A 14,028-nucleotide genomic window follows, 5' to 3' on the forward strand; every position below is an offset into this window, starting at 1 on the left:
ACACTCCACAATAGACAAGACTAAGAGGAAAACAAAAACCAAAAAAGAGTGAGAACAAACTTAAATCATGCTATATTTCAGGCACAATATTAGAAGATTAATATATTTAGCAGCATGGTGATTTCAAGAAAGTAATTTAACCACTCCAAATCTGCTTCCCCACCTAAAAAAGGAAGACAATAAGAAGGCTAACCTATTGGGATGTTGTGAGATTAAACATGATAAATACAAAAACTTTATACAGCATTCAACAGATAAACACAACAGCTACTGTCTTTATTATTATTATTTGCTCACGTGTCAAGTAAGTTGTAGAAGAGATTAGTGTCTTGGATGAAGACTGAATAGATGAAACCTTATGTCTCACAACAAAATTCTAAGAAAAAGAAAATAGCTCAGACTCTATGTTTGCTACACAATGTTAAACCTAAATTAGGTTTAATTATTAAAGGCTGTCATTCCAAATACCTGCAGAGGAGAAAAGGCTTTAAATGATTTAATGTGTGTTTGGGGGGAAATTACAAGAAATAACCTCCTAAAAAATTAGTTAAGTTGGGACCACTGACAAACATTTCTAAAATGCACTGTTTTTACAAAATGTCATTTTTTTGTATTGTCTATTTGTACAGTGGATACAATTAGGATGTTTTTGGTTGCAAATAACAGAAAGCTCAAAGTTTAAAGAAATGGCTTTACTAATAAAGATATTTATTACCTCACATAAACAGCACCCTAAAAGTGGGATGATAAATTCAAGGGTAGTTTAGTTCAGAAGCTTACAAGGTTGTCAAGCACCCAAGTTCTGTCTGCTTTATTACCTTCAACAAAGAGTTTTCACTCTCATACTTATCCCCTCCTGGCTATAGTTACATATACAACAGGGAGACAGAAGACCAGCAGAACTGCTTCCTCCCGTGTACATCTTTATACAGTAGAAAAGTCTTTTCCAGAAGTTCCATATCCCAAACATGTTTTTCCCTCAAGTCTCATTAGTCAGATATGTCTATTTTTCATTGCTAACCAAACACTGACAAGCATGATATTATCACCATTAGAAACATTATCATCACCACCTGTGCTGAGGCTTTCCTATCCTGTAACACAGGAGAAAGCAAACTGAATCAGGTGTCCAGCAGAAAAAAACTATGAGGGGGGAAATGTGATTATAAGACTGAAACAAACATTCTCATACTAAAAAGAGAACTGGGAATAGTTTTTGCTGTAATCACAAGTTAAAAACACAAATAAATGAAACCAAATCAAAAGTAACAAATCAACAAGACGAATTATATCTGATTTGGTACCACATAGTTCAGGCTTCATACTGCCTAAATAGTCCATACCACTCATTTTCACTCTTAATTATATGTTGCCTCATCATATCTGAATATTTCCTATCTTATTTCTTTAACTGGAGGGTAAACTTCTTACAGATTAGAGACCTAATTTTTTACATCTTTCAACGCTAAAAATATAAGAAACAGCAAACATCAACACTTATGAAAAGCTAACATATATTTATATCCTGTAATGATTTCCCTTCTCATTAAACCTGGCAGACAGAAGAAATATTCATCTCTGCCTTTTTTCAAAATTTAACCAAAATGAGAGTAAAGAACTTTAAAAGGGATCAACCCACAAGAATAATGAGAATACAACAGGAGATATTAACTGACGAGAAACTTTAACATTTTGGAAGCTGGAAAGAGAATGGATATGTTGCAGCTGACTTAGTAGAGCAGAGAAAGTTGAAACCCAGGGTTGCAGAAGGGGTGGAAAGTGGGAGAGAAAGGCAGTGAGAAATAAGCCAAAGGAACAGCACTATTCCAGAAAGACTCAGTTAACTAGAGGTACCACAACCAGGTAATCAGGAGGATGTGTATGGTGGGGCATGCTACACAGTAAGTTTTCCCCAAAAATTCTATAAAATTAAACAAAGAAAATTATGTTCAAAGCTTATTATGTTGTTGTTCCTATTAAGTATGCTTAAGTCTGTTCTATGTTAGATAACAAAGCTGAAATGCTAACACTTCAAATTTCAGGATTACATTCTAATCAAGTCTATCATGTGTAATAAAACATAATGCTGAAGGACCTATGGAATATAGTCCCAGGTGTCCACAGCACACTACTCTCATTGTTTTCAGATGTTGCACAATCAGTCTACTAAGGCTTACCTTCAATTTCCCTTCAGTCTGACTTTCTTCTTTTAAATTCATATTGGATGACTGATGGCTAACATAATAAATATTTTATCTTTCTACACCCTTCCCTCAAGAAGCCTATCTCTTTTTGAAAATGAGGCACTGTTAGACACCTGGACTCTAAATTTAGTTCTTAACTCTACTGTCCACAGTAAAGGCAGTGGCTTTTTAATGTTTTTACACTGCCATAAAGTATCTACTAAAATATGCTATTCAAACTTATATAGATTTAAAAAATCACCATTAAAACTAAACTAGAAGTCCTAGAGATAGAATGATCAAGATTATGGACTAAAATATAGCTCAGTGTAAGTCCAACTGCTTAGCCTCAGATATCACCTATACAGTAAATTATTCTGATACCATTTAAAAGTTTCTCAAATAGTAAAATTTTCAGAAAATGCTAGAGGAAAAAATGTTCTGGCAGAAAAAGATCTATATAACTCTAGAATAATTTCTTTTCTGAAGTCTGGCACAGCAAATTAAATCAGTAACAGACCTGTTTCTATCCCCACCCACCTTTCTCCCAGGGTCTGGCCTTTCCATCGATTATCGGGTGGTACATGTGGCTAGGATCTGAGGGTAATGACAGCAGGCATGTTTGTGTAGAATAAATACAAGAAAGGGGCAATTTGCCAAAGGGAAAAATGTCAAAGACAAAATAGGACAGTGAAAGAAAGAAAGAGTCTTAATAGACCACAGTCCACTTATTTCTTCCTTTCAGAATCAATTCATTTGCCAAATTCTTATCTCGTTAACTGAACACTTCAACATAAGCTCAGGACTTTGAAGCACACCTTATCAAACCTCCCACCCAGATATGATTGATCAAAATAAACAACTCCATTTCCATACTGTTACAATGCTAAAAGAACACGCCTTCCTTATTCATTAAAGCATGGAATCTTTATTTCTGCTCACAACAAAAATAACCAGTTTACCAGACAACTCCTTCATCCTTAAAAGTCATAATAGTTATCATGGAGAAAGAAGAAAGAAACTAAAAGATTATGAAATGTTAATCTTGAATTCTATTCATATTTACATTGAAATTTTCACCTTATTTTTATTGGAACTTACTTTCTAAACCTTTACAGAAGACTTAGGTACTAGAAAGACAGTTGGTACCCATGAGAGAAAAAGCTGGCACTCTTCTTACTTGTATAAGGTACAGAGTTGAGGGTGATAAATACTGTTTATACTGAAAGGCTTAATGACCACTTCCGCCTCCCACCCGCTCCCAGCCAAAAAACATTTAATGGAGGACCTCACAACTTAAAATTTGTACTGGGGGAGGTTCTCCTGAGAGATCAAATACCACTGATTTGTCCCACAGCAAATAAGACAACACAACCTGCCAAATCCATGCTCAGTACACAGTAAACTTCATGTTTCCATAAATGCCACAACCACTCCATCAGACCCTAGCTGGGCCAGGTTGTATGCAACCTCCACCATAGTCCCCCACGCTAGTTCTTCCCCCTACCTATCTCGTAAGGTGACCTCTAGCTAATATTTGGGCTTTGGGGTTTCCTCAAAGGGAAGCGATGAAGCTGGGAAATTCTCTCATATCAAAAAATGATTTACCTCTTTAATCCAAAAGCACTTGAAGAGGACAGGAGTTACTGATGAACACATCCTCACAGTTAAGAAAACTTGCCACTGGGTGAATGAAATTAAGGCAAGCCCTTTAGCGGAAATCCATCACCTTCACATTATAGTCAACTATCAAACAAATTCTAATTATTAACTGCTAATTCATCACTATGTACAACTAAAAAGGCATAGATTCTACTCTTATATCTTTTCATTAAAAAAGGAATAATATCAGAGAAGTATTTGTAGAACAGAAAAAATGAACAATGTTGTTAAATCAACAGGAGCTAGATGTTTTAGCAAAGTCTCTTACCTGAGATTTTCAATGGAGGTGAAATGTACAACAAATATAAATCAGAATATGTAACTGTTTCTTTAGTAGAAAAAGAAAAAACTGGAAAAAAGAAAGAAAATGAAAAAACTCACCTTCTCAATATTTATCTGGTGCTTTCTTAACCTCTCCAGATCTGTTGGAATTACTATCTTAGTAAATTTCTGGATAGCTGGTTCAAGACGCCGTAATTTCACTTTTTCTTCATCTTCAGACATCCTAAAAAAATGCTGTGTCTCTCCTACTTGCAACAATTATCTTCTCCACTCATGTAGAAAAACCTAAAAGGGAAATATTTAAGAATTTTAAAAATTAATTTCCATTGTTTTTAAAAACCAACAATTAGGTAATTTTATAAGATATTCTGAACACATACTCAACTTGATGCTGAACCTGAGTGACTTGTTAACAAACTTAAAAATGTTTTTAAATTTATTTAATTAGAGGATAATTACAATATTGTGATGGCCTCTGCCATACATCAACATGACTCAGCCATAGGCATATATATGTCCCCTCCCTCCTGAACCCCCTTCCCACCCCATCCTTCCTACAAGTTAGGTATATTCACTTTAAAATGTTTAGAAACTAGGAAATAGAGAATAAAACAAAATCAATGATCTCACTTACAGTTAGCTACTCTTTCCATTTTTCCTTCCCCCCATCCCCCTATTTTTTCCATTTTGATGTATGTCTTTCCAGGTCTTTTTAATATAACATATGTATATATTTAAATAACTTTTTCCAAAAAACCAGAAGCATACTGTTCAAGTCTTCATCACCCAATGTATCTTTGACAGTGAATAATGTTTTCTAAACAGGTGTCAACTTGCAAAACTGGAAGAAAAAATTTTATTCTTAACATTTCTGCTGTATCACTCTATTTCCAATATATATCTAATTATACACTTGAAATATAAAATGCAACTCTTCTCATTGATGTTCTTTAAATTGCCTCTTCCCTTTCTTAAAGAGTAATTAGCATTGTCTATAATCAATACAAGTAACCAGTGACAGAGATGGAATAAGAACCCAGTATTCCTGAGAGTACAATCAAAAATTCTTTCTAATTCACCAGTAGTTTTTCTACCAGAGTTGCAGAGAGTCTAGGGTTATGTCTTTGGGGTCAGGGTAGGTGATGATAAAAGCTGTCAAGTGGGCAGGCTCCAGGACCCCACACCTGCTTCAGTTTCAGAAAATTTTGTTTCATTAATTTCATAAATTTGAACTTATTTGATTTTATGTAAATAAAGGTCTCCACTGCCTAAGCAAGCTTGAAAACCACTCCTGTACATCATGTTTTCATGCTATCTAATTAGCCACAACCTCTCCCATATTAAAAATAAATAAGTTGACTATGTTAATCTCATTGTGGTATCCTAGACTGGGGTGCATAGAGACAAGGGTTCAGGACTTTGAGGAGTCACTGAATCCTTACAAGAAACTAGGACTAATTTTTTAATTATTTCAGAAGATAGAGTCAATTGCTTTCATGAAATTATCAAAACACTCTATCACTCCACAAACATTAAAAACTATTACTTTAAATGTTTCTCTCTTTGAAGTGTTGGTTATACAAATTATCTTATCCACCAGAAACTTGGTCTTTACATTTGATCTAAGCTTGAAAGCAAAAAAGGAAAATCTCCAGCCACCACAAATAAAGAGTCTAACAGCTAAAGTGGTTAGTGGACATTAGAGTGCACAGGAAAATTCAGTCAAAAGAGTTGGTCAACAGACCCAACAAAATGGGAAAATTCATAGCTCAGGGTCTAGAGATAATAAAGTAATCTAAAAATGAAATTAAAATTGGTACATTTTAAAATAAAAATATAAAGAAACAGAACTTTTTTTTTTATTAGATAATATTATGAAACACTAACAGGCCAATCTGAAAATAAACCAAGTAAAAATTCTACAAATAAAAACCTCCAAAGGTGGGCTAAAAAGTAAATTTTGTAGCTGGAAAGAGAACTATTGGCCGTAAGCTCTCAGTCAGAACAAAGGAAAAAGGAAAAAGAAGATAAGCAACATAAAGGATAAAATGAGAAGCTCAATAACAAGTAGGAGTCACATTCCAGTAGTCATGTATGCACGTGAGAGTTGGATTATAAAGACAGCTGAGTGCCAAAGAATTGATGCTTTTGAACTGTGGTATTGGAGAGTCCCTTGGACTGCAAGGAGATCCAACCAGTCCATTCTGAAGGAGATCAGCCCTGGGATTTCTTTGGAAGGAATGATGCTAAAGCTGAAACTCCAGTACTTTGGCCACCTCATGAGAAGAGTTGACTCATTGGAAAAGACTGATGCTGGGAGGGATTGGGGGCAGGAGGAGAAGGGGACGACAGAGGCTGAAATGGCTGAATGGCATCACTGACTCAATGGACGTGAGTCTGAATGAACTCCGGGAGATGGTGATGGACAGGGAGGCCTGATGTGCTACGATTCATAGGGTCGCAAAGAGTCGGACACGACTGAGTGACTGAACTGAACTGAACCAGAGTCATTAAGTCTCCATTAAGCTCCAAAATCACTGCAGATGGTGATTGGAGCTGTGAAATTAAAAGATGCTTACTCCTTGGAAGGAAAGTTATGACCAACCTAGATAGCATATTCAAAAGCAGAGACATTACTTTGCCAACAAAGGTCCATCTAGTCAAGGCTATGGTTTTTCCTGTGGTCATGTATGGATGTGAGAGTTGGACTGTGAAGAAGGCTGAGCGCCGAAGAATGGATGCTTTTGAACTGTGGTGTTGGAGAAGACTCTCGAGTCCCTTGGACTGCAAGGAGATCCAACCAGCCTATCCTAAAGGAAATCAGTCCTGAATATTCATTGGAAGGACTGATGCTGAAGCTGAAACCCCAATACTTTGACCACTTCATGTGAAGAACCGACTCATTGGAAAAGACCCTAATGCTGGGAAAGATTGAAGGCTGGAGGAGAAGGGGATGACAGAGGATGAGATGGTTGGATGGCATCACTGACTCGATGGACATGAGTCTGAGTAGGCTCCAGGACTTGGTGATGGACAGGGAAGCCTGGCGTACTGCAGTCCATGGGGTTGGAGAGTCAGACACGACTGAGCAACTGAACTGAACTGAAAAGGCACTATTCAAAGAGAATATGCTAAGAATTAAGATGTAAAATTTCAAACTGAAAATGCATATAAGCACCAAGTAGCATTAAAAAAAACAAATTTACCAAAATACACAGATGGGAAATTTCAGAACATTAAGGAAAGAGAAAAACTACTTTAAAAAGCAAAGCAGATATAAAAGACAAACTAAAACAACAAAAGCAGCAAACTTTTCATCAAAGCAACATAGCAAAAGACAGAAATATCTTCAAAGTGATGATTTGATATATATCCAGATTAATTATTATTTAGAAGTGAGAGTAAAATAATCATTTTCAGACCTACAAAGACCGAGTTTATTACAAAGCCCTTTATTAAAAGAACTACTAAAAGGCATGATTTAACAATAAAGAAAATAAACCCAAAGGAAAAGAATGGCAAGGAGCAAAAAAATGTAATGAAGTATACTGTTACTGGGTGAACAAAGGAAGGTATGAATAAAAGAACAAATAAAAGATTTATTTTGAACAACCTGATTAAATATAATAAAAATGTTTTCATGTAATTATTTTTCTATAATTTTTTATAGCAGCATAGTATCACATTATATATATGTTCAATGATTTAATCATCTAATGTTGGCTATTTAGGATGTTTCCAATTTTCCCCTATTATAAACTATACCACAGTGTAATTACCCTCCTTACATATAAGTCCATACAACCATCTATGATTATTTCTTTAAAATAAATACCTGGAAGTAGAATTAACAGGTAGACACATTTTTTAAGGCTTTTAATATTAGAAGTCCCAAAAAAGGTTGTGCCTATTTACATTCCCACTAGCAACATATCTGGAGAAGGACATATCAAAGTGTCCATTTACCTGGATTAAAGACTTAAATGAAAGACCTGAAGCCATAAAGCTCCTAGAAGAAAACACAGACAATACACCCTTTGACACTGGTCTCAGCAATGTTTTTAGATCTTTCTCCTCAGGAAAGGACAACAAAAGCAAACAAATAGGAGTACATCAAACTAAAAAGCTTTCTCAGGGAAGGAGCCCATAAACAAAACAAAAATGTAACCTACTAAATGAGAAAAGATATTTGCAAATAATGTATCTGATAAGGCATTAATATCCAAAATATACAAAGTGAAAGTGAAGTTGCTCAGTCGTGTCCAACTCTTTGCAACCCCATGGACTGTAGCCTCCCAGGCTCCTCTGTCCATGGAATTTTAATTCACACAACTCAATATCAAAAAATAATCCAATTAAAAGTTGGTAGAGGATCTAAATAGACATTTTTTTCCTAGGACACATGACAAGATTGTCAGTATCACTAATCATCAGGGAAAAGTTAGTCAAAACCACCTCACACCTGTCAAAACGGCTATCATCAAAAAAGACAAGAAATAATTAATGCTGGTTGTTGGCAAGGATGTAGAAAAAGGGGAACACTTATGCACTGTGGTGGGAACACAAATTGGTGCAACCACTATAGAAAACAGCATGGAAGTTACTAAAAAAATTAAAAACAGAACCATCATATGATTTAGCAATTCTAATTCTGGGTGTTTATCTGAAGAAAATAAAAACAGTAATTGAAAAGATACATGCACCCTTATGTTCATAGAGCATTATTCACATTAGCAAGATATGGAAGCAACTATTAAGTGTTTGAAGATAGATGAATGGCTAAAGAAGATGTGATACACACACACACATACACACACAATGGACTATTACTCAGCCACAAAAAAGAATGAAATCTTGCCACTCGCAACAACATGGATGAACCTAGAGGGTATTCTGTTAAGTGAAATAAGTCAGAGAAAGACCAATATCATATGACCTCACAAATACCTGAAATTTAAAAAGAAAAACAGAACAGAAACAGACCCATAGATACAGAGAACAAACTGGTGGTCACCAGAAAGAAGGCAGTGTGGTGGGTGAAATGGGTGAGATTTCCAGTTATAAAGTCATAGGGATGAAGGTACAGCACAGAGAATTTGGTCAATAATACTCTAATGACCTTGCAGGATGACAGATGGTTACTAGACTTATCATGATGTTAAATTCATAATGGATACAATTGTTGAATCATTATGTTGTATACCAGAAAAAATACGGCATTTTATGTCAACTATACTTCCATTTTGCCTTTTCTTACTGTTACTTGATACTGCTGGAATCAAGATTGCCAGGAGAAATATCAATAACCTCAGATATGCAGATGGCACACTTTCTACCCTTATGGCAGAAAGTGAAGAGGAACTAAAAAGCCTCTTGATGAAAATTAAAGAGGAGAGTGAAAAAGCTGGCTTAAAGCTCAACATTCAGAAAACTAAGATCATGGCATCTGGTCCCATCACTTCATGGGAAATAGATGGGGAAACAGTGGAAACAGTGTCAGACTTTATTTTGGGGGGCTCCAAAATCACCACAGATGGTGACTGCAGCCATGAAATTAAAAGACTCTTACTCCTCGGAAGGAAAGTTATGACCAATCTAGATAGCATATTAAAAAGCAGAGACATTACTTTGCTGACAAAAGTCCATCTAGTCAAGGCTATGCTTTTTCCAGAGGTCATGTATGGATGTGAGAGTTGGTCTGTGAAGAAACCTGAGCGCTTAAGAATTGATGCTTTTGAACTATGATGTTCGAGAAGACTCTTGAGAGTCCCTTGAACTGCAAGGACATCCAACCAGTCCATCTAAAGGAGATCAGTCCTGGGTGTTCAATGGAAGGACTGATGCTGAAGCTGAAATTCCAATACCTTGGCCACCTCATGTGAAGAGTTGACTCATTAGAAAAGACCCTGATGCTGAAAGGAATTGGGGACAGAAGGAGAAGGGGACAACAGAAGATGAGATGGCTGGATAGCATCACCGACTCGATGGACATGAGTTTGGGTAAACTCTGGGAGTTTTAGTGATGGACAGAGAGGCCTGGCGTGCTGCGATTCATGGAGTCACAAAGAGTCGGACACGACTGAGCGACTGAACTGAAGTGAACCTTCAATTTTAAAAAATTTTAAATGTCCATTTATCCATACTCCAACCAGTATTTCATATTATCATTCTTCTTAGACATTCAACTGGTGACAAAAATGGTGTCTCTTTATTTTGCATTCTTTACATTACTAATAAGATTGATTTATTATCTATTTGCATGTCTTCTTTCATCAACTGCCTGCTTGTGCTACAGGGAACGTCTTTCTCCTATTATATATAACACATAATAGTCTCATAAATAATCTATTACTTGTCTAACATCATTTCCTAGTTTATCACATTGCCTCTTGTGTTTTCTTCCACTATGTAGATTACTTAGGAAGCTATCTTTATATATACTATTATTCCTATCAAAATGGTTTTGAAAGTACCTGGTATTCAAACTGGTATTCCAATGCTAAAGGAACTAAAACATGCCTTCACATGTCTCTTCTACACTACTTCTAATCCTATCACTCTAGTCAAACAGCACAATATGCATAGCATATTACAAGGGTCTTATTTGGCCTTCCTTTAGTCTCTTTCCCCTCTCCAATTTTCCCCCATAGATTACCACCAATTAATGTATCTAAAACACCAAAGGCAACATGCTCCTCCTTCAGACAAACACTTCCAAGAGTTCCCTATTATCTGAGCAAGAAAATACAATGTTCATAAGTAATCCACTCACACTGTTGAAATATCACCCAATCTCTACTTTTGGCTTTGCAAGGTGCTCCCTCTGTCTAGTCACTCTTTTATAGCCCATCTGCCTCTCAACGGCATGTAGCATTTGAGATACAACTCAAATGATTCTGCTTTCTCTTTCATTAATCAGTTTTCGGTGTACTTGACAAACCCCAATTATTGACTATTTGGCTTATCTTCACTGTTCCCCTATGCTATGATGACAGCTTTCTTTTTTGAATTCAAAAAGTGCTATTTCCAGGTCAGAGTACATGACTTTGCCCCTTAGCATTTTGTGCTGAAGGAAAAACCTGCTGCCTCATAAGAGCCATCTTTCAGGGCAGAAGTTCTGGCCCAAGAGCTCCCCAAGAGACTTTTCCACCTCCTGGTTTCCTTCTAGAGAGTGTTTTTTTTTTTTTTTCTTTCTACCATTTTCATTTCTATAAAAGTATAATAAAATGTCTATATAAAACTAAGAAGAGAACATAACATTCAAACAACCGCATAAGGTATAGTGTTACTGCAACAAAATTGTCCAACAGTTACTCTGATGACAAAGTAGTTCAAATAACATTTATAAGCTATTAAGGGAAGGTCTTAATTCAATACAAAATGTGGCTTAAGAGTGTGACTAAATAACAAGTCGAAAATATTTTCAGCATTTCTTGATTTTTCAGTCAAAAAACTGGGAAATATTTATGGTATAATTCAAACACAGGATACAAAATATATTTACATTAACATCACAAATATTTTAAATATGCCTACAAAAAAGCTAGTGGGAACACAAAAATGACTAATTTCCCAAACTTCCACAGAGTTGTATTACTTTTGACTTTTTTTTTTCCAAGTGTAATGGAATATGTGGAGCAACAGAATTGTATCATGACAATGATGGTGGATACACAATTAAAATACATTTATCAAAACTTACAGAACTGTATATCACAAAAGGTGAAATTCTGTACATTAAAAAACAAAAACAACAAAATGTGGGGGAACCCACAATGAAATACAAACTATAAAAAATAAACTGTATTACAAATGAACATAACCACACTTAAAGAAGTGGTGGAGGAAAATAACTAATATAGGTGACTTTGGAAAACAGATGCTGGACACTAGTGTCTAGATGTGAGATACTGGGCTTCCCAGGTGGCGCTAGTAGTAAAGAATCTGCCTGCCAATGCAGAAGATGTAAGACGCAGGTTCGGCACCTGGGTCAAGAAGATCCCTGGAGGAGGGCGTGGCAACCCACTCTGGTATTTTTGCCTGTAGAACCCCATGGACAGAGGAGCCTGGTGGGCTACAGTCCATAGGGTCACAAAGAGCTGGACACGAGTGAAGTGACTTAGCACAGCACAGCACAAACTAGATAACACAAGGTTAAAGACAACAACAAAAAAACTACACACAACTCTACTGTTCTCTAGTTAGTAAATTTGTTTCTCACAGGACTATGGGTTAGGAATTCTGAACTAACATTATGTGTATTACTAGGATTGAACAAACAAAAAAAATATTTTGTAGAACAAAAAAGCCAGATTTCTCACTGTTGAAGAGAGAAGTTACAAATGAGCGGCAAGCCTATAATGAACAATGTGGTATTTTTCTAGAAATAGAAGTATCAGAATAAACCCCTGTTTAAAAACATATATATATATATATATTATGTGTGTGTGTATATATATATATGTGTGTGTGTATATATATACACATATAAAAATAAAATATAAATCTTTGTAGATGCATGGGTATATATGTATGTGTGTGTGTGTATGCCTGTATCTCCATGACATATACAGATATACAGTTGACCTTTGAACAATATGGATTTGAACTGCAAGGGTCTACCCACAGTGGAATTTTTTCAATAAATACTACATGATCTACAGTTACTTGAATCTGCAGATACAGAACTGCAGATACAAAAAGTCAACTATGGAACCTGAATGATTCTGGTATCTGCTGCAGGTCCTAGCAGAGAAGGTAATGGCAACCCACTCTAGTACTCTTGCCTGGAAAATCCCATGGACAGAGGAGCCTGGTAGGCTACAGTCCATGGGGTCTCGAAGAGTCGGACACGACTGAGCGACTTCACTTTCACTTTTCACTTTCCTGCACTGAAGAAGGCAATGGCAACCCACTCCAGTGTTCTTGCCTGGAGAATCCCGTGGACGAGGAAGCCTGGTGGGCTGCCGTCTACGGGGTCGCACAGACTCGGACACAACTGATGCGACTTAGCAGCAGCAGCAGGTCCTGGAACCATTCTCTTGGATACTAAGGGATGACTGTATCTAGCTAGAAATATACACATTTATACATATACAATGGGCTTCCTTAGGTGGCACTAGTGGTAAAGACTATGTCTACCAATGCAAGAGACACAGGAAATGTTGGTTTGATACCTGGGTCAGGAAGATCCCCTAGAGGAGGAAATGGCAACCCACCCCAGTATTCTTGCTTGGAGAATACCATGGACAGAGGAGTCTGGTGGACTACAGTCTACAGGGTTGCAAGATGTTGGACATGACTGAGGGACTGAGCGTGCATATATATAAAATACACACACACACACACCTTCCTAGATGTCTTCTGCCAGGTACTAGAAACAATGATATGCCAGTAGCAATGAGCACAACTAGAGCCCAGATCCTTTGGTGTTTAAATAGTACTCTCCAAAAAAGAAACCAGGGGTCTTTGGAGAACTGGTGGATTCCAGGATAGAGAAAACGTTAAGAGAAGCCTGGAGCATCTTATGATGCCAAAAAGTAAGGCAGTTAAAAAAAAAAAAAAGAAGGGGGGATGAGGGTCTATTAAAAGGGCACAGGAAGCAATCTGAAAAAAACTTCCAATGGACGAAGTTGGAACAACTTGAGAAATAAAATAACAAAAGTGTAGGAAAACAACCAATAGAAAACTCAATGAGTCCATACTAATACAAAAAATTAATAAAGAAGTAGGATAAAGGGACAGCTCTTCCTTACCAAAAAATTCCAATTAATAAATTAAGAAGGAATGGGGGAAACAAAACATCACAGTAATAATTACTGAAGGCAAGATCCATTAATGGATGCTAAAATCAGCAAATTAAAGCTTGAGGGGAAACAGGATATCTGAAAGGTTTAGAAGT

At 36.4% G+C, this 14,028-nt stretch overlaps 1 protein-coding gene across 2 annotated transcripts in view; it reads right to left on the reverse strand.

Annotated features, from left to right (window-relative positions):
* STX17 (syntaxin 17) overlaps window positions 1-14,028 on the reverse strand; it is an 80,048-nt gene that overhangs the window by 64,467 nt on the left and 1,553 nt on the right. For both annotated transcript variants that reach the window (XM_010847033.1, XM_010847034.1), the window contains exon 2: window positions 4,227-4,412. In XM_010847033.1, coding sequence (XP_010845335.1) covers window positions 4,227-4,349 — 123 coding nt within the window. In that variant the 5' untranslated portion in view covers window positions 4,350-4,412. The remainder of the gene's footprint in view (window positions 1-4,226; window positions 4,413-14,028) is intronic.

The sequence above is a fragment of the Bison bison genome, unplaced genomic scaffold, assembly GCF_000754665.1.
Source record: "Bison bison bison isolate TAMUID 2011002044 unplaced genomic scaffold, Bison_UMD1.0 scf7180017864243, whole genome shotgun sequence".
In the NCBI taxonomy this organism is placed as follows: Eukaryota; Metazoa; Chordata; class Mammalia; order Artiodactyla; family Bovidae; genus Bison; species Bison bison.